This window comes from Sylvia atricapilla, chromosome 3 (assembly GCF_009819655.1).
Source record: "Sylvia atricapilla isolate bSylAtr1 chromosome 3, bSylAtr1.pri, whole genome shotgun sequence".
NCBI classification, from domain to species: domain Eukaryota; kingdom Metazoa; phylum Chordata; class Aves; order Passeriformes; family Sylviidae; genus Sylvia; species Sylvia atricapilla.
In genome coordinates, this window is record NC_089142.1 from 23,981,930 (window position 1) to 24,007,970 (window position 26,041).

At 36.6% G+C, this 26,041-nt stretch overlaps 1 protein-coding gene across 1 annotated transcript in view; it reads left to right on the top strand.

Annotated features, from left to right (window-relative positions):
- Positions 1 to 26,041, top strand: part of FAM83B (family with sequence similarity 83 member B) — a 45,308-nt gene that overhangs the window by 10,103 nt on the left and 9,164 nt on the right. The window contains exon 2 of the mRNA XM_066314954.1: positions 20,813 to 20,977. Within this exon, the coding sequence (XP_066171051.1) occupies positions 20,813 to 20,977 (165 nt within the window). The remainder of the gene's footprint in view (positions 1 to 20,812; positions 20,978 to 26,041) is intronic.

The following is a 26,041-nucleotide window of genomic DNA, read 5'->3' on the forward strand; positions in this document are numbered from 1 at the left end:
TCCTTTTAGTTGATTCTTATGAGAAACCAGTGCAGCAGCTAAACACTGTTCAGCCCTTCAGAGGGACCATAACACTCTGGAGCCTGCACCCAGGGTGAAAATGCTGGCAGCTTGAGGTTACTGGAGTCTTAGAACATCATACAGCTTAAGACATACAGAGATCTTTGAATCAGCTGGGCTCTGCTCTGTGGTGGTGAACACTGATCAGAAGTAACTCCCTGAGAATCTGTATTAAATGGGTAGGAGTAAGGCACAAAAAGTTGTCCATACTGAAGGGACCGTGCTTACAGCGTGACAGGAAACCATTATGCATACATTTTGGCAGTAGTTCCTCTTTCCTTTCCCTCCCTCTTTGCCCCCCTCTCCAGCTCTATCCTGTGAATAGCCCTATCTCCTCTGTCCTTCCTCCTATCACTGTGCACCTCAGAAAGAGGTGAACATTTGCTGCCTGCTCTAGACACTTCTGGCATCTTTCTGGAAAGCAGTTCCAGGTGTGATATCTGGGAATAATATCTCCCTCTTAGGTCAATAAAAAAATGTGGCTGCCTGGAGCATGCCAGTCAGCAGACATGAAGACTTGCAGTACTTGCTTGCAGTACTGTGTTAAGTGTTTGTGTCTTTTTCCCTCCTCTGTCACTCTCAGCAAGAAACAAACACCAACATGATGTTAAAAACACAGCAATGCTTTTGAATTGCTAGTCTAATCAATTTTATTGCCAGGTTTTTATTATAAATTGCATATCTGACAGTAAATATTGGGAAGGTATATTTTCTGAACAGGACTGATGTTTTTGGCAAAAATTACTAAGTTTAGAGATCGAGCAATTGTGTATCAGAAATAGCAGTGGGCTATTTGATTACAACCGTGACTTGTATACAGAATTGCTTTTCATCTCATTTTATCAAATAGTACATCAAATAAGACTTGACAAGAAATTTTGGGGGGAATATTTCTTAAAGGGCAGAGAGATAAAAATACAATATCTCCTCAATGGCAACACTTTTTTTTTTTCTTCAAGGAAAATTAGATCCGTAATTCTGGGAGGATTTAAATACTATAATTTGTATACGTGAGAGGTTCTATTAACTTAGCATGCATATGTTTGCAGAATTGATGCCTAAGGCTATGGCCATATATCATTAAGGATCTAATTTTGAACGTTTAATTAATCTCTTTCTCTTAAATCATGCCACAGTACATTTGTAGTCCAAAATGAGCCACATCTTCAGGTGATTGCATCCACTGTGAGCGCCTAAAAAAATGTGTCCAAGCAGACTGCTGTAATTCTTTAATTGTAAATAAAAACTGTGTTGAATAACTGAATATCTGAAAGCCAAGCCAAGCCGTGAAACCAGTGGAATATTTTCCTTTCCCCAGATGCTATTCAATCTCTTTACTGGTCTCTGCATTCAGGCCCAGGTCTTGGAAAAGTGGGATAGATGCACAAATAGATGTTAGAGAAGATAGGCAGGTCCCTTCAAAAGAAATACAAGAGTGAGACTTAATTTATCATGTTGATACGTAAAGAGCAAGAACAGATTTTGCCAATAGAGAATGTCTATCAAAGAACATTTTATTCTATAGTTTCCTATAAAAAGCCTCAGCCAAAATGATTAAGTCCTCTGCTAGCAAACGGTAACCATTTATATGGGGATACAGGCTTTATTGTATTCTGCCACATTACACATGTTTACTGAGCTTATGTACACTGCAATGAAAATTCCATGGAAAACTTTCTCAATTTGTATTCTTAAGACTTTAAAAATGATTGCAAAATGTATTGCAAAAAGCACACATGCACTTTTTCATGCATGCTGGCATGCAAGTAAGGAAAACAAAAGAAAAACCAGTAAGAAGTGAACATCTGGAATTTAGTTATTGTGGTAGAACTTTCCAAAACATTTTATGGATTTTTTTCTAAATGCTCCCGATTTTTAAATTAAAGCAAAACAGTTACCTTGAGAAGTAGACAGTTATGACATGTTGATACAAAATGATGTGTACATAGGTTGGTATACCTATTTGGAATTTTCTTGGTGTATCAAAGAATTTGTAGGAATCAGAATTTCACAGTCTGTCAAGTTCTGTGCAGAGGCGTTGCTTAGATTGTCTGAGGAGGTTATTTGCTGAATTTAATTATACAAAGTAGTCCTTTGAGATATAAAGTAAAAGAAAGAAACATTTCAGTTTAATGTGTTACTGTCTAGTTCATAACCCAGCTATCTATTTTTAAGATAGTAGACTATACATAACAAAAACACAGATAATTTGAAAAGGAAAAATACCTAATTTCTGAAATATGTAATAATAGTATTTAAATGCAGGCACTGAAGTTACAAAACTGAGTATTCTTTCTGAAAGCCTCATTAGAAGATAATCCTTGTCATAGAATGTAATTAGTTTGAACATACCACAAAACTAGGTGTTTAAAGATTTGGGGAGGATTTCCAGCTAACTAGGTTTGTTGAAACATTCTAGGAGCACAGTTATAGTTACCTGTTGTGGAAAATTACTGCATAAGAAACAAAAAGCTGTGACATTTTAATTCCAAATACAGAAATCTTTCTGACTTGTTTTAAAGAAGCAACAGTGGCATTGTTGGCTGCCTTTCATTTCACACTGACGTTCACACAGACTTTCTAGTTTCACAAACTCAAATGGAACTTTGTCAGAGCTGCTTGTTGTCATACAGGTGTGTGGGGATTCATAATATGTATAGTGCATGCAAAAAGAAACAAGCATGGGTTTTAGCATAATTTCTCCTTACGCAGTAGATCTAAATCTGGGCGGTCTCTTTGATCATTCTTTGCTGAATCTGTGTGAAGAACCTAAAATTTTCCCTCAAGAAAATAAACCCCTGATATGGTACAAAAAAGCTTCTTGTTGATGTCAACTGGACGTATTGCTATCCTAACAGTGGAGAAGTTTCTGAAAATTCTGCTAGATATATTCCACTTTGGAGATAATGAAATAAATCACTTTGACTAGGATTTAAGCTACTTCTCTAGTGAGGAGAAATTTGGAAATATAGAAAGCATTCTAATATAAAAGTTAAAAATAATCCAGTACTTTATTTTTTTCTAATTTTAGTGACTTCCACTGACTATTCTAAATTATGGTAAAAATACACTGATTTGTATATTTTCTTTCTCAACAGTTATGAATAAAGCAATTACAGTGTAAGTAATAAGGACTGAACTGTTCTGGTTTTGTTTTTAAATTGCTGATCTCTGGCTCTAAATTGGATTTTGGCCTGAAATGGCAAAAATGCAAAGCATCCTTTTTGGATAAATTTCATGCTTATATAATATATAAACTAAATAAGAGAAATCATTTTACCTGTTGAAAAAAAAAAAAAATCTGACATTAATTATTTTTTAAATAATCTGTATTAACAGGTACAAAATATTTATATAAATAAATACACGCACACACATACACACACACACTGGAATTTCATTGAAAAGCTTGCTGTCAGCAGCTGCCACAGGCTGAAATGCAGAAGACCTGTGAATATGTTGTGTGCCAAAATTCTTTCATTGTAATTATGAACATAGTTAACTAAATTAATGCATTATGAAAATTGAGAATGGTATTTCACGTAGGACAGTTTAATTAATTTCAAAGTCATGCTTGGTTCTTGAAGGTCAGCAGGTTGTCCAGGAAGGATTTTAATGGTAATAAACTGCACATTCCTTTTTCCTTCCATTCTCAAATTTGTTCAAAACCACAAAACCAAGAAAAATCTCAATTTAAATGTTTAATTTGTTTTCGAGTTGTAAAATATTCCTCAGTGTTTCACAGAATCTGTAGGTTTTGCTTCCTTTTATGGTTTTTTTAGGCATCCTTTGTGGTTCTCTGTGCCTGGGAACTTGAAATGAATGGCTCTTTGCACTGGATCTAGTGAGAATTCCTATGCTCCAGGTTCATTCCCCTCAAAATCCCAGTGGCAGGTCGGTAGTTTTGAACTCATTCATAGAGACATGATCTCCCCCCAAGACTAGCAGTTATTCTGGTATTTTAATGAATGCTATTTTTTTGTATAAAGCAGTCTTCTATACTTCTTGATTATCTGCCGCTGCTTGTACTGTGTTCATGTGTCCTATTCATGAGTCTTGTCGTTGCTTTCCTTTTCAGATGTGATTTTCTAATTGATTTTACTGGAAGTTGTTTTGAAAAAGAGCTGGGTAACCATGAGCCTGTGATCAGTGTTGGTAGCCTCTAAAAACTTGGAGCTTGTTCAGCCTCTCCCTATTCATCTTTGTAGCTGTTTCTGGACTGCAAAATCAGCAGAGGCTGATAAAACTGAGAGATTCACAGCTTTTGGTGTCAGGAGGGACTGTAACAATAAAGACATTTGACTCCCTGCACAACACAAGCCTGACTGTGTTGCATCTTCAAAGAGCTGATACTAAGAATAAATCTGACCTAAAACAGGTGGGTGCTAGTCTTACCATCAACACTTCTGGGTAACTAATTCATGATTGCCCAGGAGATAAGGTTTTTTTTTGGACAATCACTTTTCTCTAAATGATGGAATTTCCTTGAGGAAACCCATGTTGCAAGCCCTGACCAAATCTGCTTGAGCTTTCTGCTTGTGTATCTCATCAGTCAACGTGACAGTCAGTCAAAAGGGAAGGTGCAGAGAATTCTAAATGTGGCACTGGAGGGTGAGGTGAGGTGAGGTAAGGTGAGGTGAGGTGAGGTGAGGTGAGGCTCAGGCTGAATTGTAGCTGCAGGGGTTGCTTTCATAGGGACCTTGGGATGCTCAACCTCTCCACAATGCCAGGCTGTTGGCCCCTGAGAATCTGCTCACAGAGCAGGGATCAGTGCACAAGGACACTGGCGAGGAGCAGGGTGTCTCCCCCTCCTTGGAGCATCACCTTAGCGTGACCAGACTGTTTGCAGTGGCAAAGGTCATTAGCAATGGGCTGACTCAGGTGTCCCTGCACAGGACAGAAGTGTGACACACATGCACACGCACACGCCCTGTATGTGTTCAGTTTCCCAGATAAAAATAGATGCAAAATGTTATTCCTGCATTTGTGGAATTGTTAGCGCTTTACAGAGGAAAAGCTTTCTGTGTACATTTAAGTGTTAATTTAGGAGGAGTTAAAAATTATGCTTATTTTTTTGTGATAGTTCTTCCAGTGTCTTTTATGTTAGAGAAGTAGTGAAAACAGATTTCAGTAAGTTTCTGGTTTATTAGTAGCTCCAGGGATGATTTGGGAGGTTGTAAATAACATTGCTCTATTAAAAATGTATTTCTATGCTAATACCTTCTAGAACTGGATAAAATGAGAGTGATTTACATGCTTTTCTAGTTCCCAGCATTTGTCTCCATTCAAAGGTCTTTTACATCCTTTAAAGAATACGGAGATTTTTGTATGTTTTTATTTTTTACTGAATATAAAAAAAAATCTGATTAAATACATTGTTTAGGACTTGGAAGACTTGTATGCAGATTCCTTGTAGAACACAGACTATTTATAAATATGAATATAATCTCAGAGTGATTTGTAAAGACAAATAGGTAGTTTGGGGTACTCATGCTAGGGGTAGAGAACATAGTTTCAAGAGCTTATGCTGAAATCTACCTTTTCCAGGTGCTTCCTCTGGTTTAAAATTTAGATTTTGCATCAACCTTTTGTGTATTTTTTTCGTCCGTGAGGTTGTTTGTTTGCTTTAGAGCATTCAAGCAGAAATATTTTTTAATATCCAAATATGAAAGAGTTGTTTGCTTCTTCATTTCTGCCCATCTTCTGATGTTACTTTTTTTCTCACAGTGTTCCTCTGTGCATCAGTGAAAAAACATAATTTTTTTCTTGTTCACTGTTTTTCTAGCTTAGGCTGCATTTCAGCAAGTGCGCAGTCACCCATGGAAGTGTCATGAAAAACTTACCTTGGCATACCTGACTCTTGTTTCATTGCAAAAATTGTTCCTGTGTCAATGAAAATAATGTTTATTGCATTTCTAAGATTGAAAAGAGACTGGAGTGTCTTTTAATTACCAACTACTGGTCACAGTAAACCAAAAATTACAACAGACTCTCTGAAACATTCCTTCCTGACAGCTGTACTTCTAATCCTGAGTGAGTACACACTGCACCAACATCTGAATGCAGATTCAGAATTACAGGGAAAGACTCCAAAGAGCAGAAAAAGATGTACACTTTTTTAAGTGAGCAAGAAAAAAGGATAAGAACCGTCCTGTTACTTCATCTGAAATAATTGCTCTTTTTTCTTTCGTCGATACAGTGCTGGTTTAAAACATTTTATCGAAAGGAAAGAGGCAATTAATAAAATGTGTTTTTTTGAGTCAGTGTGTGTGTACATGTGTAATCCTCTACACGCACGTGTGCACACTGTGCTACAGAAGATGTGGATTCCATGCATGCACAATGCACAGGGAGCATAGCAGTCTGGTAAGGGGAGAGGCTTTCTGGCATGCACCTGGAGAGGGCGGGTTACTCAAGGGAAGGTGTTTCCTGAGACCTGAGAGGTACTTTGTAAGAACAAATACTTATTTGAAAGGCACTATTTTGCATCAAAAAGCAACACTTTACAAAGTGCTCTTGGAATAAAATGTTCACCTCTCCTCCATGGATGTATATTGCATGTTTTCATCTCTATCTTTATTTCAAACAACTAAAGTTATCTAGTATATTTAGCTATTAGCATGCTTGGCACATTTTCCAGCAGAGCCAATTTGCCAACAGAACATGGCTTAATGTAAATCCATGGGTGGTTTGGTCAGTGGTGTTTCTGCTTTCACACATTATTAGAAGGCTGTGCTTTTGATGGCAAAAGAAGCGAATTTTCCTCTCTCTCCCTCATGTTTCCTAGCATGCATACCCTTGAGGTACACAGATATTCAATGCAGGAATGTTTTGTGGCTGCAGGGGATTCACTGGCACAAATAGGCAGTGCATCTTGCAGAGAAAGGTACTGAGGAGAGGCAGTACGTGCCCCTGAGACTGATTTTCTTCTTCCTCCATTCTTAAATTCAGGTATCTGCTGTGATGTTTTGGAGGATACCACCTTGCTCTAGCAGGAGTTTTGCATTTCTTGCAGATGTTTAGCACGCTTCCTGATGAGATCTCTGATTATCATTACCCAAATGGATGTTAGGGGGGTGTGTGTGAACTGGTGTGCAATGCACATTAGGAGGAATATTTTGTAGAAAGGGGAATGCTCTCACTTACGTGAAGCTGCACAGTGCAAGATTTGTTGTAACATGTTTCTCTTTTACCCATTAGAAAAACCCTGTTAACTTGCCATTAACTTGGTCACTAGCTCAGTTGAGTATACGGGATGACAACTCATTGATTTGAATAATTGTTAATTTTAAGGATTCTTGAATGAGTTCTTTGTTACGCATCCTGTCCTTGTGAGAATGAGAAAAATGAGAGGATCAGAGCGTCGTGCCCATCTGTGGCCGAGGCAGATGGAATGTGGATCATGGAAGGAAGGCTTGCAGCCTGGCTGTGTGTCTGTTCCTCCCCAGATGTGTCCTGGAAGTGGCCTGGGGCTCTGATTTAAGAAAACATTATGAACACACTTAATGAACTTGTAACCATTTAAAATAAACTTTTACATTTAAATGGAAAGAGTAATAGATAACAAAGATGGAGTATTATAAATACCTGATCAGACCTTATCACAAGAATCAAATAATCTTTCGTCTGATTTTGCATAATTGTAGTATCAAATTGCAAATGATGAATTAATACTTGTGTGGTCTTGTGGAAGAGCTGTATGGAGATTAGTGAAAGCTGATGCTGCATTTACAAAATAACAGTGTCACCATGATAATTCTAAAGCTGTATTGCTTCTTGCTTGACGGAGATGGTTATTCAAAGTCAGCTCATGTAGAGGCAAAAGATCAGTTGAGCAAAAACCTGGCAGGAACAAGTAAGAAAGAAATGTTTCTTTAATTTTTTTTTCACTTGTGTCTTTGAATTCCATCACTTATACCTTGGCTTGCAACTCCCTCAAATACCTCACTACCTGTGCAAGATTCACACTTGAACAAGAATTGTCAGGTTTCACTTAAAAAACTTATAAAAGATGTAAAAATTGAATTAATTTTTTATAAATACAATATTTTTAAAGCATAGCATTGATACTGAAGTTATAGCTAATAATAATTTTACTTGTAATTTTTTTATTGTTTTATTTTTTTAATGCTGCATTTGATTCAGGAATTAAATTCCATTAAGTTCCTTGTTTAGTTCCAATTCACTCTTCACACCACTGGGGCTACAAGAATTGCAGCATTACTTATCTTCTTTATTTCAGTTTGCTTCATGGGAGGTTTGAGCAGGGTTTTTATAATTGCTTCCCTATTATTTCAGACATCTTGCTCCATATGTTATTATGCATAAAAATTTGAATCTGTTTTCTTCCTGAAAAGCTGCACATAATTACTTACTAACAAGTTTAATCTTTTCTTATCTTTAGGACATTTTGCTGATGCTTTCAGACTAGTCTGCAATTTTTTTTTCCTTTTTTGTTTAATCTATACTAAATAATCTAGTAAGCCAGGGTAATGGATTTCACCTGAGGACCTGAACATGATTTGCAGACAACAATTAATTAATTAGTTTCAAAACCTGTCTTTAAAATAGGTGAAATTGAAATGCAGTCTGCCAGCGCTCAGTCATTAGCAATATGTTGCACAAGTAGCTGTGGCTGCTCTGTGAGCAGGTGGTGTAATCTGCATCTCATGGCTATCAGGGAAGGTTCCTGCTCAATTGGCAGCATGTTTAAAAGTAAATAGTTTAAGTCATCTGATTGGGTTGTTTACTGGCATTCAGATGTAACTATATGCCATATGGACTTATGCAGGCATACATTATGTCTGTAATATATGTTTCAGAATACTGATCTGACACCATTGCTCTTGCTTTTTTTTGCAGCATAAATGTTACTACAGGTGTTGTCCAGGCATGCTATTTTTACTTATAAATGCATTTTACTATGTCATGTAGCTAAACTGGAAAAAATTTAAGGATGAACAGAGAACCTGGCAGAGCTAAACCCTGCAGAAACTTTGCATTATTCATCCTCTCTTACTTATACCAGAGGATCACTGGCTTTCCTTTGTACTGACCCATGACTGACCTGTGACCAGTATTTTTAAACAGCCTGCATTCTGTATTTTTCTGGTTTGCTCTATTACTGCTTGAGTTAACCTCCTTAAATGTATTTAGGCACACGTATAGAATTTGAAATTAGTGGCATTGAAGCAAACAGTAGTTGTAGCGGGAATCAAAAGCTTTATTGTGAATATCATAAGGGTATAGTCATAAAATCTGGAATAAAAAGTGGGGTATTTTTAAGCTTGTATAAAATGCATAGGAACCCATCTTAAGCCCACATTCAGTATCCAATATCAGAGTTTTTTTCAGTCTCAAGTTTAAATGACTTTGGAATTCCTCTCTTAAAAGAGGGAAGAAAGGACAGGAAGGGAGAAAGAAAGAATTAAAGGCATGAAGTGGTAGGGGAGAAGGATATGGAAGAGGGAAGTAAGGCAAAGGCAGTCACAGAAGGAAGGGAAGATGGAACAGAAATAGGCCATAATAATCTGTAAATTGTAATGGGTTTGCTTCCCCTTTTGTGACAGCAGTATGAAAATCTTTAATATCATTGAGCCTTACAGGTCGCTAGAAATGCATGCAATCAGAATGTTTTCATTTTGATTTCACAACTGCTTTAAATGTCTGGCCAATATCGAGTCCTTAAGTGTGTATACCTCACGTATCTATTACTGACTCTCAATCACGTGTATGAAGCTGAATACAAAAGCTGTATTTTGAAAAAGGATGCAATAATTAATATTTGAAAAGGTGTTTTCCCATTTCCCCTTCCCTAAATATGTGATTAGCCTTCATTTCTGTATTAATTGACTCTTATGTTGGTTTTCCTTTCAGAAGTCAGGCTGAGCAACCAGCTTGGGTCATCAGACTGTTTTTTGAATTGTGGCCATAAGCATTACTTCCCTCATACTCAAAAGTTTAATTAAAAATTACCAACAGCAAAATTATTTTGCATGTGAACCATCCAGCTCTGCTAATTGCAACTGCGACAAATATTACTCTATTGCAGTACACTGTAATGTTCCTTCTTAACCTTCTTAACCTAAAGACAAAGAAATTATGCCACTACTTTCCAAAGACTAAAAGGAGTCTCTGTTGAGGTGTCTATTCTTCGCTTTGGCATTACCTTCTCTAGACCATGAACTAAAGGAGGTTTTTAATCAGAATTGGTTCTAGTCTTAGTTGGGATTCTGTGGACATACAACAATGTCTTCAGCAAGGACTCCTAATTTTTTATTCCTCATTTTCTTCTACACTTATCTCTGAAACACTTTCTCTACTAGTGTACCTTACTCAGACTACCTTTTGGAAGAAGTTTTGAGCGTCTATAGAGGACTAACCTTCAACAAGTAATGATATAATTAGGACTTGTTGCTCAGTATTAAGGTCATTAAGTCAGTCATAGGTCATGCTCTTTGGTCTGCAGCTTTTCACTGATTTGAAATCTCATTAACTTTTTTTTTTTTTTTTTTTTTTTTTTTTTTTTTTTTTTTTTAAATTGGGCACTGCCTACAAAAATAGATTTGTTTTCTCTTGCATGCAGTGTCTTCCATGTTAGAAAATATTAGTCTTTGCATGAATTTGTGTTTATTTGGTGCAAGGTCACCCTGGTATAAGATGCATGGTCATAACTGTACACAACTTACAAGTCTTCCACAACTGTGTGCTTTTATTTTTCCACTTTCCAAAAATGTTAATAGGCCATTCATGTGGCCTGTGCTTAACGTACTGCATATAGGCATTCCAAAGTCTGTCTTCCGAAATCATAAGCCAACCTGAAACACAACAGGTTTTTCTGCTGACTTGGACCACCAAAATTTTCATGTGCATAGAAATGCAAAAATAAGTGCTTCCTGCTTTTGAGACACTTATTTTCATCTAATTCCATCCTTTTCCAGCATCTACTGTGGAGTCAGTCAGCACTGTTTCCACCCCTGTGTTATATGCCTTTCTTTTTGGATTTTCTTCTGTGCAAGTTGTACCTGTTGTACCTACTTATTCTTGTAAGCAAGTGCAAGGGTTTTCAGGCAGTATTATACAATCAAGCTATGTAATTATGTTTTTCTGGATTTTTTTTTAAATATATATATACACTAGCAGAAGCATTGAAACCCGTGCAGGGTATTTTAAATACATAGCTTATTTATCAAATATAAATATTAGCTATTCAGCTCTTCCCATTTCATTTAGTTTCAGAAATGAGTTTACTATTAAGGTCTCAAAGATGACAAACTGTACACAGCTCTTGCATAAGCAAACTTAAAAGTAAAATTATCCTTCCTGGTCTAGAAAAGTTGGTCTGAACCATCTCTTGTTCCTACAAATCTGCCTTTAATGAAGAGAATCTTGCATTGTTTTCAAGTGACTAATTAACAAATGCCATCAAAATTCTATACTTTAAGAAATGCCTTTTTTATAGATTCAAGTTCACCGCCTGTAAATGTTCATTCATACTGTGTGGTTTTATACATCTTGTAGCATTTTTCAATATATAAACTCTCAGGAAGAGGGGTTTAGTGTTGAAAATTTATGCAGGACTCTTGAGGAAACTGAGTGAATCAGTGGGAAGGCAGACTGACTTAGAACATCAGTCCATTCCCAATCTAAGAAACCCCACGATAATGTACTGTTAAAGGTGCCAAATCCCCAAAATATTCTAGAATTGCTGTCTAGATTAGCTGAAATCTTGTATATTTACTTTGACACTTTGATAAGCAATTATTTTAATATTTCTTGTAAGAAATCACAGGAAGATCCCTTAGAAGTATTAATGTTCATTCTAGTTTACTGTGGCATGGAGCATTTTTAAGCAGGAATAATTTGAAAGGACTGTTAGTACATTTTAAAAAATATTTTTGTCCATTTGCTTTCCCCCTATCCCACATGCATTTGAGGCATCCCTTTCCCTTTTTCTCAGGTGTGAGATAATAATTTCAGGTATTGAAAGAGTTTTTAACCTTGCAGTGGTCAACTCATACTACAGGGGCTTTTAAATAAGATAATTGAGGTTTATCACACTATTGTGCATTATTTGTTTTTGTGCGGTCACTAAATGCTGCACATGTGAATGAGTAAGTGCTTCTACTTATAAACAAATTTAAAATAAAAAGTATTGTGTTATAATATTAATTCAAGTAGCCTAAACACTCACGAAATATTAAGAGAACCCATAAGAACCCACATATTGAAGCTTTTAATACTCTTTTAAATGAAAAAAAATATTTCTGAAGCAGCAAGTCTTTGAAATTCATCATAGAGAAAGCCAGAGGCTAGAAAAGTACCTTTCATTTTTTGTCATGAATTTCCATTGTGGCATAACAGATCGTAGGCTGTCAGAAATCCTGGCATTTCCTTTCTGTTTGCTTTCCTCAGAAAAAGCTTGGCAGCTTCTCAACAACTGAATATGAACATTCTGAAGAGCTAAATACAAATATTATAATCTTGCTACCCAACCAGCTGCAGCCCACATGACTCTGGGAATATAGCAGCAATATCAATGGCAAGAGAAGAAAGGGCAGAGTAAGGTCCCTAATGCATTCCCTCCATCTTGCCAAGGATTTTCTGTGCTGCCTTATGTCCTTTTCTTTAGGACCTCTGCCTGCTTCTGTTCTCAGTGACAGGACACAACTTGCTTGCTAAATATCAAAAGCATTTTAGTTGTTGATGAGAGCATTGCAAGCACGAAGAAAAGTGTTAAAACCGAGCATTATGTTTTAATCATGCATGACATATTTTTGCAGATTTAGGTAAATATTTTCTTGCCTATGGTGTGCCAGCAGTGAGCAGCAGCAGTTTCTTTGCAGATACTTCATTCCAAGGATAAGGTTTATAAATGCTCTTTGGAAAGTCCCCATGAAGAATTCCTGGTATATCCCCTTCCATCTTCTCGTTTTCCATGACTTGCTGACACTCAATTCTGCACGCGAGGAAGTCAAGCTTCAGAGGAATTACTGCCTCTGCTGCTGGCTGGAGTGAGGTGGTGTTCTCTGTAGTTTGGTCAGCTCACATTTTACTAATCCTTCAGCTGGAATAACAACTACCAAACCCATAGATAAAGATCACATTTCTAGAGTCAGCTCTCTCCCATAAGTTTTGCAAGATAAAATTCCCAGCTGTGTGAATTTCAAGAGATAACAGAGAAGGAATCACTTTAAGGTGGTGTATGTATGACTTGCTAGCTTGGCCTGCAATAACTTTCTCAAAGGTAATGCAGAAGCTTTCTATACATTCTCTTTTTTGAGAAAATGGTCTTATTTATATTTCAGAGATCTTTTGTTTTGGTTTTAGTTTTGCCCATTGAAGAGCTAATGCTAGTCTTCTGTTCTGCTTTTTTAGACATATTAAGCTATACAAAAGTTGCCAAATTGAGAAAAAGGCAGAATTCTCGTGCAGTTTTAAAAAGATTGTTCATTGCAAAAAATTTGTTTTCCCAGTGTTTTTCAAAGTTAAATTACATTCTTCCTCAGAGCTCCTCTTTTTACTGTCATGTTATTCTTCGCTGACAGAAACAGAATATTTTCCCGTTATAGATATTGGTAGAAAGTTCCTCTACTGCACATCTTTTGTGTGTATTTCTTGGACAGATCAGTTAAGTCTTTACCATGTGTACTGCATTGGTAAACACAGTTAAAATTATTTGTATAGTTGCCTTATGTGGTTACCTGCCTTCATAATTTTCTAATAAAAAAACACTTGTTTTCCTTGTAATATTGCAGGCAGAAGCTAAATTTATTTTATATTAAACAGTGAACTTATTTATATGATTTTTTGTCGGTGTTGAACTTTTCTGACATCCTGTTGCAGAGAGAAGCTCTTGAGGTTATTGAAGACTGCTAACGTGCATGTTGGAAGTTAATTCTTATTCCATATAAACTTAGTTTTTACTTTAAATTTCTTAGTTTTTTTTAGGTGATATGTGACATGATAAAATGAGGCTTGGAGATCAGAACAAAAGGTGTACTCAGTTTTGAGAACCTGTGTTTTTTTATCCTCAGAATAAATGGTGGAGCAGGAGGAGGAAAAGAGGATCATGAGGGTTAGGAGGGCTGATTCTGCGGTGGTGTAGCTGCCTGTAATGAAGTGCTGAGCTTCACCCTGTAGTTAATTAAATTGCGTTTAAAAAATGCAATGATGGAAGAATATTTCCAAGTACAGCACATAGTTATTGTGTATCGCTCTGTGTCTCTAGAGCCAAATTAAATATATTAAATAAGATCTCAGGGGGTCAATTATGATGATCATACAAGTAGTGACAATGCAACAAGTAGTGACATTAATTTCATAAATGTTGCTTAAGTATAAATTACCTCAGTATTTGTTCCATTATATTGCCACAGAAATTGTAGGAGAATGGATAATACTCAAATGGTTGATTACTATTTATATTATTAGGCTGTATTTACAGAGTAAGGCTTCCCTTATTATATTACACTTTGGCACTTTATTGCAAAACTTCTCATCTGTTACTGTGTTGTGAGACCTCAGTAATTCATCCAGCACAAATGGTTTCAGAGTACACATTGCAATGAGAGCATATGTTGTGCAAAGCATTTCAGGGCTGTCTTCAATTTTGCAAATTAATACCAAATTAATGAGCTTCTGTCATAGAAACACTCTGGTGTGAGTGTCAGAAAGTAAAGATAGCAGATGATTTATTAGGGATCTGTTAATATGAACTGCAGAAAACATAAACTGGATCTAAACCCTCAACCATAAAACCCAACATAATATAATTAAGAAAAAAACCCACAATAATTTGTGGGACATATTAAATAGCTTAATAGAGAGAAGGTTGTCTGCATTGATCACCAGATTTGTTTCTTATGATGCCAGAAAATCACCCGTTAATTTGCTATCTGCCTCCTGTTCCTAAGGTACACAGCACTATATCCTCCTCCTGCACTGTTGCAATTGCCTGCTCTCTGAGAAATGCCAGGCTCAGGGAGCACTGAGCATGTGCCACAAGGAGATTCTCCTCAAAACAGAGTTCTGCAAAAAGAGGACCAGAGTAACGGAGAAAAGGTCAATGAAAATAGAATTAATAATTCTGTCAGAGATGTGGTTCTTTGTTCTTGGGGTGAGAAAGGGTTTAGAAGTTTAAACTGTAGTTTAAAAGCACTGCAGAACAATATGGATTTTTGTTATATAATGCCCAAAGTAAGCCACATGTAGGTTACAAGAAATCAATACTCTTGCAGTGTAGGGTAGGTCTTCAGCATTATTTCTTACTAGGTTATTGATATTCGTAGGTGTCTCTAGTAAAACCTGCCCTCAGGAAACAGTTTAAGTAGAGGACTCCTGTATTGTTACTGTTTATAGCAAAGAAGTTGTTAAGTGACACACAGTTTTATATAACCTAGAGAACCACAATTCATATTTGTGAAAGAAGTGGCAATGCTGAGATAATGAAACTGTCAAGGGTTCACAAAGCAGACTTACTGAGTGCTAGCAGTAAAGGCCTTTTGTTACATGGATGCTTGAATTTCAGGTTGATTTTGATGTTCTAAAACTCAATGAAGATTAAAATTCACTTATTTTTTCTTGTCAAAAGTGGAAGAAGTAAAGCAGAAAAACTCCTATATTTCTCAGCATTCTCTTTTTATAGTCTCTGTTTGAGTTCTTTAGGCCTTACAGCAAAGTTCATAATTACTACCAAACATGGCAAAATTTGCTTTCATTTTGAAAATGATGGGAGTGAAGATCTCTGAATCATTGAGTTGCAGCCTTTGGTCAGTTGGAAGTCTCCAGCCCAGTGTCCTGCTTAAAGCATGGCTAGTGGTAGTATCTTAACAGGCTGCCCAGGGCTTTATTCAGGTGGGTCTTGAAAACCTCCAGGGATGGTAACTGGACTGCTTTGGGCAACCTGCTGTAGTACGTGGGTGTCCTTGTTGGAATTCGGGGGTTTCGCTATACCCAGTCTTGTTTTGATTTGACCATTATCTTTTGTCCTGCCACCACTGCAAAGAACCCAACTTTGTCCCTCGAGAACTTCTCAGGAACTGCTGTAAGATTCCCTGAAGCTGTCTTTCTCCAGGCTGGACAACCCAGCTCTTTCATGTAGTCTGCACAGGGCAGGTGCCCTCTTGGTGGCCCTCCCCTGGACACACTCAGGAGATGTCTAATGATAAGTGTAACTATTGGGATTGGCAACTTCTTTCTAGATAAGCCTCTGAATTAAGTTAGCTTCTGAAGGTGAGAACCATCTAAGCAAATACAATGTGCATGAATGGGCTCAAACTAGCAATAACTTACCCTGTTGCGTAATAGCTGCCACAGAACTGAACACTGGCCTCCATCTACTGTGTCATATTATCTGCTCTGTTGCCATGTTACCATCTACTTAATCTCCTCTTTAGCAAAGATATGCAGGATATTTCAGCTATTTGATTTAACCTTCAAAACAAACGTCTGTGTGTCTTTCATGAACCTTCTCACTGGTACTTTGTGTAGGAGTTGGTCATTTACCAAAATTGAAGATTATTAAGAACTTTGAAAGAATGAAAAGAACTCTGTATTAAAGTAATGATAGTTTAGAGACTATCACTATTTAGAACTTTAAAATGGTATTTTCATCACTAATGTGCAAATTAAATAAATCAGCTTACTGAAAAATATAGTTTAAAATATTTGCATTAAAAAAATGCTACTCAACAAAATTACACTTTCTTGTCTGTATTTACATGTTTTTTTAAATGCCAAAGTAGAGTGTGTAGTTAACTTTCCTGTTGCAAAGCACAGTCAAGACGGTAAGAAGAATAATAGCATGTGGCTCTGTTGCTGCCTTCAGTTAAGTTGAGCATGCTGTCAGATTTATAAGGAGTAATTTGTGCTTATTGACTTCAGCAGATTTTCTTTTGTAAGGATGTAATTGAAATAAATTTTTAAGCTTAAAAAACATCCCTTTAAAGAAGAATGGGTAGATAAGATAAAAATACTAGTGATGACAACATTATTTAAGTTTAATTTTGGGAGAAAAAAGCTAGAATAAAAAACTGTTTTCTTCACTGTCTTCACTTTCAGTTGATCATTGAAATGTGCTCTTCTATCTAATGCCCACTCAGGTGGTGGTAGTTCCCTCTTGCTGTGCATAATTTCAGTGTTATGTGATATTGTGCACTGCAAGTGGCTGCTCTACCAACTATTTTTCTCCTCCCTGAAGGTGTAACATAGTTAGCTGTTCTCAAATGAGGGTAATTTTTGATCAGGGTGATAATCAGTTTGACAAGATTTGGAAAGTTCTCCCAGAATTCTGGTGCTTTCATCAAAAAACTGCTGTACCCATCTGGTTTTCATGGAATGGTTGGAAGGCCATTGTATTTGCTTCAAAAGCATGAGTGGTTCCTTTTAAAAAGATAATTGCTTTGTGGAAAACAAATATGCTTTAGGGAAAAACAAACAAACAAACAAACAAACAAACAACCACAAACAAACAGGGAAATGTACGTAGACCCCTGTTAAAAGGAGAGGAAAAAAAAAAAAAGTTTAATACATTTGAAGGCCTGAGTATTCCATGACCTTTATGGAATCCACTCTTTTTGAATCAAAACTATTGTTTATGGTCAAACATCTATTTTGTTTTATGGAAATCAGTATGCAGAAATTACCTTATCACTGTTAATGACTTTGACCTTTTACATATTCTGTGTATCATATGTGTATCATATGTATTGCTCAAATTTGGCAGTCTTCTCCAGGAGCCAAGCCTAATTATGTTTGTATTTAATAGATCAATTGAGTGTTGCTAAGAGTAAATGAGCAGCCTAATGAGGATATTCAACAAGAGTCACTTGTGGTTTTTAGGAAATGCACAAATGGATGCCCATTTGGTTGTCAGATCATCACTGTGGCTTTGCATCTATGTACTCAAATGCTGGTAAGGACTTTTTGGACAGCACAAGCTTCAGATTTCAAAATACAATCCCTATTCCAACTCTGGAAGTGAAACCTACGTTTTCTTGCAAGACTACTTGATGCTTTGCAGAATTACTCCGTGTTTAATAAACTGAATGGTTTAAGAACAGTTCTACTACTGAAGACAAAGAGGGTCCCCTGTTCATTCCCAAGCAAAATGTCTGCACAATAGTGCACATGCATCCTTCTTACGTCACCAACTTACTAGCCTGCTTGCTTATGTGTTTATTTCTTTACCTTCCTCTTCGTAAAGATAGATATGGCCATTCTAGTCAGTGTTGGTTTTTAGTTTTTATGATGCATTCTTGTGGGTTTTTTTCTGCATCTTTCCAGTTTAGTGGTCTTTGCTGCAAACCTGAATATCTTAGATATCTGCCACGGAAAGTGTTAGAATGATTTTTGAGTGCTGTGCTGCTTTTTGGAATATTTCATGTATTCATATCATGTACTTGTGCACTAATGAATCCATTCAGGTTTTTCTCTTACATTTAAATTGATCATAGAATGCAATGAGCACCCTTTTCTTGAAGATGTGAAGAAAAGGAAAGCCTAGGAAGAAATTAGGGAGTTCAGAGGAAGGGAGACACAGGTAATGAAACAGGCTATTTGAGAACAGATTATTTTTGGTCTTTTTACCTACTATACTTGATCTGTCTTGTCAGTTTTCTTCTCAGACACAAGTGAAATAACATAGATGAATAAAGAAGGTTGCCGTGTTCAGTTAACACTGTGTATTTCAGAAACAAGACCAAGCAGAAGGTGCAGTCTGAAAGTGATGAGATCCAAGATAAACATTCATGTTTTCAGTCCTTAGATAAAGAAATATATTCTGTACTGAAGATAAACATGTTTAAGTTTTACTTTCAAAAAGTCAATAAAGAAAATGAGATAGTGCATTGGCATATTACCTAAGAGTTTTGAAAGAATGGAATTCTTTGATGCTATTCAGTTCCTCTCTGACTGGTGAATTTTTAAAGACTGTTTTTTGCCAAGTGACATGTAATGAAGAGGCCAAGTTTGTTCCTTTCTCTTTTTCAAGAGTTGTATTTTTACCTTTTCTGGTTGTTTTCACTGTTTTGACTTTTATTTTGTGTAAGCCATCTCTCATTTATATTTCTAGTGATTTAAATACATGTTTGGCATAAATGAAACTTTTAGTTCTAAGCAGATGGGATTCAAAAAAGGTATTTCATACAACTGACTGGAGACATAACTTTTACCTGGTTGTGTGCAACAGCATTTACCTGAGTGAGGTAAATATTTCAGTTCCAGAATAAGATGAGTACTTGCAACTTGACAATTACACCTTTAAAGTTGATGTACAGGTAGTTTAAAGATTAGTGAAAATGGTAAAACCTGTTGTGATATCTGTGAAAGCTTTTATTTGGTTTGAATTTGCACCTGAGACGTCTCATTGGAACTTTTCATTAAAACTCTAGTGGATAAAAACACTACCTTTAGAAGTTACACAGACACTGGTTCTTCCTCTTATTTCCTTTCACGTTTCAGCAGTAGTTCTTCCCAAATTACTAATGATATGTCAACAGTAAAACATACATATATATATATCCAAAATACCACTAGAGGGTATTCCTCTGCTTTTCCAAATCAGAAAATCAAACATACTTTGTCCCTGTGGATTGAAGGTTGTTGGTAGATGGTGTTCAGCGTGCTCATCTTCTTGTGCCAAGCTCTCATAAGCTGAGGAGGCTTTGTCCCAGTAAGAGTCACTCCAGCTCTTCAGTGTCTGCTTATTAGCTACTTCAGGCTCTTGAGCCATTGGTTTTCAGAAAATGATGAAAGAGTGAGAAGCCCTATGTACAAAAATTTTATCTGATTTTTTTTATGCATACTGCAGTTTTATTTTAAAGGTTATTCCACATCATTTGTATTGCTGTTTTCCCTCCCTTTCTTTTATTTGGTTTCATTTTCCTTGTAAAACCAGTCACTACACACACCCGTGTCATGGTTTAACCCCAGCCAGCAATAAAGTTCCAAACAACCACTTGCTCTTTCACCCCTTAGTGGGATGGAGGAGAAAACTGGAAAGAAGTAAACCCTTGTGGGTTGAGATAAGAACAGTTTAATAATTGAAGCAAAGTGAAGTATAAGTATACTATTGGTAGTTATAATAATAATTGTAAGTAAAAGGAGGGAGAGAGAAAGAGAGAGAAAATAAAACCCAAGAAAGACAAGTGATGCACAATACAATTGCTCACCACTCATGGACTAATGCCCAGCCCATCCCTGAACAGCAGTTGGCCCCTCCCAGCCAACTCCCCTCAGTTTGTACACTGACCATGACATGCTGCAGGATGGAATATCCTTTTTGCCAGTTTGGGTCAGCTTTCCTAATTGTGCTTCCTCCCAATTTCTTATGCATCTGCTCACTGGCAGATGTGAAGGACTGGAAAGTCCTTCACTTGGAGTAACTACTAAGCAACAAGACAGTTCTTATTAACATCAGTTTGTTATTAACATTATTTTTATGCTAAACCCCAACCACAGTATGGCACTGTCTGTTAGGAACAGTCAACTTAATTCCAGACAAAACCAAGACAACCCACAACACGACATTTGCTGGACTTTGGTAGTTGTGATGAATGTCACACAGATGATCACTTGATTTCTTGAAAAGAAGATCAGTGGTCTTGAAAGCCTTCAGTTTAAGTGGAACAGCATAGAATATAGAACATTTTAATGTTTAAAAAATATTAGCGTATTAGCACAGGATTCAGTGAAGAATTCTGTATATGAGTTTATACAATACAATAATTTGTGTCTTTCCTGTTTGATTCAGGTCATTGCCATTGTTATGGATATGTTTACAGATGTGGATATTTTTAGAGAAATTGTGGAGGCATCTGCTAGAGGGATTGCAGTTTATATCCTGCTTGATGAATCGAACTTCAGTCACTTTCTGAAGATGACAGAGAAACAAGGCTGTCAAGTTCAGAGGCTCAGGGTAAGGCATCCTGTTTTCCTTTTAATGAACATTCACTACTTTCTCCTCCACAGCCCACTGAAAAGTGACTATTATTGAAAAAGTGGTTATTGAATACTGGTTTTTCAAATTAGCAACCAGGCGTAAATAGATACAGTCTAAGCAGAAGTTTCTCTACAGGTGTATTTCTTTTAAAAGCATATTTTTCAAGTGTCAAAACAAGAGAATTTCATCGAATGAAATAATTTTCATATATAATTTATAAGAGAATTTTCTATTATTGTGTATTTAGGAATGTTGCATGTTTGAAAAACCAAGCTTTTTTTTTTTCTCTTTCTCTTGTAGTTGCCTGCAAATAAAGTTATAAAACTTAGATAAATTAATAAGTTGTGTACTTCATTTTATGATTTCTTCTTTAAGGTTATGGATTAAAATACTTTAGGAGGCCTGAGATTCTATTTTGTTAGTGTTTTCCTGAAAATCCATATTTTCATGTCTGTGCTTTATCCAATTGCTTTTACACATTAAATATGTAATTTTATCCTGTAAAAGAGATAACAAGATGGTGCTTACATTTTCACGAGATGTTCTGCACTGCCCAGATGTTCATCAGGGGTTAGAATATAAACCATGAGCTGCACTGAACTGACATATGTGCTTCATAAATACCTCTAGATTTACTCTGCTATTAACAGTGTTAAAGAAGTTCCAAGGATGTTGTCAGAGTCTCCTTGCAGAGTTCTGAGGACTGTCTTAGCTCATAGTCCCATTTGAAATTCCTTGCCTCTGTAACTAGTTAAGCTGTGTTTATGCCAGCCAAAAGTATTATAAAAGCTCTTTTAAGCAGCACCTATTTTAAGAACCCAGTTCAGGAATCGGATTCAGATGTGGTGTATTTGTGAGGATAAAGAGGGATTTTTGGTAGATGTTTAGAGCAAACTCTTTTTTATACCCATTTTTGCTCTGGAGTGGTGAAGTATCTGCAGAAGTATTCCCACTCTACTTTCCATGCTTGTTTCTTGCTTATGAGTGTGGAATTGATCTCTGGTGTCCTAATACACAGAGCTGTGGGAACTTCTAGAAAAAAACCACCAAAACCATGTGTTTTATAAACACTGGTAGTGATTGCCTTCATGAAGTCAGTATTTGGCAATACTTCCATACTCTAGAGCTTTAGATACCACCCTCTGGTGATTGCTTGGGTTAATTGTGCCATAGAGATTGCCAGAAACGGTCTATGTCTATATATGGAATGAGTTTTGTCCTTCCAAAATAAAAAAAATTAGGACCATGCCTTTCAAGTGATGTCTCAAAAATGCTATATGCATTTTCAAATTAGTTCCATGCAATGTATATCCACAGCTGTTTCAAAAGCTTACCTTCTTTGGGTTCAAGGTTATCTTTTTAAGACTGTTTTATAGACTTCTAGGTATTTATGCTGTGGTTAAAATAATTAATATATATAGATTAGAGTGGATTTTGTATGCTTTAGTGTGGATTGGAGAGGTTTGTTTGTAGACTCTTCAGTGACATGGTGTTTTATACATTTCTGGGTTTTGGTGTGAGAAATAAAATACATCTTTACTCTGCAAGGTTAACTTAAAATAATTTGAGTTTTATCAGAAAATAAAAAACTGTGTGCCAAAGAGCTAAGCAGCAATCCTGTTGTGTGCTGAGTTTCCAGTTTAGCTTGTAATAAAGCTGTTCAAATTAATGGTCTTCTCATCCATGGGCTACTCCCAGTGACTGTTGCACTGAGAATAGCTCTAAGTTTATTACTCTTGCATTAACTCCTGTGCCTTTTTAGAGGATAAAAGGGAAATGCAGGTGACTATGAAAGAACAGCCAATATTTTGAAGATGTTTTCTCCCTTTCCCTTTTTCACATCACTCAAGGTTCAGAAAAAAAATAAACATCTTCAACTTACTGTGCTTTTGGCTCCTGGTCTTGCACTTCTGTTCAGTGAAGGCAAGAAGAGAACAGAGTTGTATGGGTCAATTTCTTTATCCGAAGATGTAGCACCAGCAGCATTGGTCTTGTTATTGTCTGTTGTTGCATGATTTGGTTCAGTCTTGCTTCTTTGGTTCAGTCTTGTCTTCTTCATACACTCATGATGAGTTTTCTGCTGAGCTTTCAGACTCAACATCTCTGTCTCTTTTTCTCTCCCTCTGAATCAGTAAAAAATCCGAGATGCAGTGATGAACAAAACTGTATTTTTTAATTCAGATTTACAACAAAATAGTCTTCTGTTTGGAAAAGAAAGAGGATTTTGTTCATAAATCTTCATTAAATGTCTGTTTAGACAGTTTGTCTCATTTATACTCTGACTCCAAATTCAGGGCTTGTTTCCTTTCTTTATTGAAACATATAACTGAAAAAAATAGATGGACCATATATTCTATAGTTATTTTGTGAATTCCGTGTAGGAAACTATGAAGTCAGAGGGTTACTAGGATTATTTTTAGTCTTTTCTGCAGTATCTTTTCATGTAGGTTGTTTTTTACCTAATACTCATCTTGACATCACATCCATCAGTAGAACTCATGTAATTTCTTTCATGTACTTCCCCATTTCTCTTTTCCAGTTTCATTAGTTTTCTGACTGTACTGCATTTGTCCTCAGTAATTAATGTATTTCTTTTTTTTTTTTTTTTCTCTGTCTAAGCTTCTTTGATTGACTTTGTCACTGGTCTGACTTGCTTGGTCAGCAATTCCTTTGCATAGAAAGGTTAAGAGTTGCTACAGATTAATTTTTTTTTTTCCAGGTGATTTTTGAAAAACTAATAGGCAAATTTTTTACTACTTTTTTCTGCTACTTACAGGTATTTGATTTGATACAACGCGAGACATGGTGGAGATTCTGTTCTTTAGAGAAACCTCTTTTTTACTCTTCTGCTAATAATGAATAATCATTTTGCTACAGGAGGATATTGAAAGCAATTTGGCTGGACCTGTTTATTACCTGATAATCCTCTCATTTTAATAAATTGCAGGAAAGAGAAAATAAAACCACTAATTGATTTTACTTTGCTTCTGTGATGTGTAATCCCAGATATGCGTGTTTAAATACACAGTAGGAGCTGCCCCTGAGACCTGCTTGCAGCCTGTTTTTTCTCACCAGTGTTACCAAAATCATCAAAAAGTTTTCCAGTACTTCCAAATCTAAGGCAAATTTAGTTATTGAATAGCCACTCACAGGATGATGTTGTATCTGTGAGCAAACTTCTGTGATGAGGACCAAACTCCAGTCAAGTCTTGAGTGGTCATTGATTGATATTCAAAGTCAGAATAGAAGCGAACTTGAAAACTGCTTGGCATTTGTACAGCACAGATATGGTAAATAGCTTTTTTTAAACTGACAGTCTGTCACAAGTGGAGTCATCCAGGGATCAGCTGTGAGCCCAGTGCTGTTTAATAGCCTCATAAGTGATCTGGATGAGAGGATCAAGTGTACCCTGACAAAGTTTGCTGGCAATACCAGGTGGTATTGCCAGATGGAGTGAATAAGTAGGCACTTTGGAAGAGAGAGCCACCCTGCAGGAGGACGTGGGTTTGCTGTAAGAGTGGGTTAACAAGCCCACAACTTACGAAATTCAGTGAGGACAAGTGTAAAGTCTTGCACCTGGGGAAGCATAATCCAGGAATGCAGCACAGACTGGGATATAACCAGCTGGGGTTCTGCCAATAACAAGCTCAATGGGAGCAAGCAGTGTGCTGCTCCTGCAAGGAAAGCCAACAATGTGCTGGGCTGTATCAGCAAGGGCATCACCAGCAGAGATAAACAAGTCATTGTCCCACTCTACTCAGCCACATTTGGAACAGTGTGATCAATTTTCATCCCCACTACTTAAAAAAAGATGTAGACAGTCTGGAGAAGGTCCAGAGAAGGGCCACAAAGATGATCCAAGGACTGGGAAGCTGCCTTATGAGGAAAGGCTGAGATAACTGAGTTTTTCAGCTTGGAGAAGAGAAAGGGAGACCTTATCACAGTGTTCTAGAATGGAAAGAGAGGCTACAGAGAGGATAGAGACTCATTTTTTACAAGGAGTCACATGGAAAGAATGAACCGTCTTGGGAACAAATTACTCCTGGAGAGATTCCAAAAGGAAACTCTTGTCACAATGAGAACAATCAGCCATTGAAATAATTTTCTCAAAGTAGTGGTGGATTTATCAACACTGGACACTTCTAAGACTCAAGTGGGTAGGTGCTCTGGGCCACCTTGACCAGACTGTACTTTTGCAAAGAATAGTAGAATCAGAGGTTCCTTGAGGTCCTTTCCAATCTGATATTCTATTTCTATCATTCTATGACCTATTTTGTCTTACTAGAGATGAGAGGCACAGGATAATAAATAATTTTAGGAATGAGGAGCAATATGAGAAATATGACTATTTTTCCTTTAAAACTGTTAGGCTAAATATTAGGTAGACATCCATTTTCTTCTTTGTGCATATTCTTGACAGCAAGTACAGGGCAAGCAATTGAACACTGATAAAAGCAGTGCTTACAAATAAAACGTGCTGAGTGAAATATTTGAGAGCAATATACTCACTCTACTTAGCTATTGTAATGGAGATATTTTACTAGAGAAAATAAATGTGTAGTGGTGAATAATACTTCAGAGTTTCAAATCATGGTGGCATGTGGCAGTATGAATTATCAGGCTCTCTCTGGAATGAAAATGTACATAAAATGTACATAAAAAGAGGTTAGAACTTGTTTCTTGTTCAGCATTGGGTGTCATTAACTGGATAGCACTGATGGCTATCCTTAAATTGCAGCCACTGGATATTTTAAATGTTCCTGAGGGTCCTATAAACTCTTGGACAAGAGAGAAGATCCTCTGGCTTCAAAACTCTCCATTCATAAATGAACAATTGCTTTACCCACAGTGATGCTGTGATGTGTGGCAGCACACTGCTGTTAGGAGAGTCCTTTAGCCTGAGGATGAAACCAGGCAGGAGAGTGAAGCCCAGCATTTCATACCAGATGGGGCTGGTAATTCATTATGTGTATGTTTACTGCTTCTAATCCCAAGTGGAATGCACTGTTGCTCTATATCCTCAAATATGGGTTTGAGTGA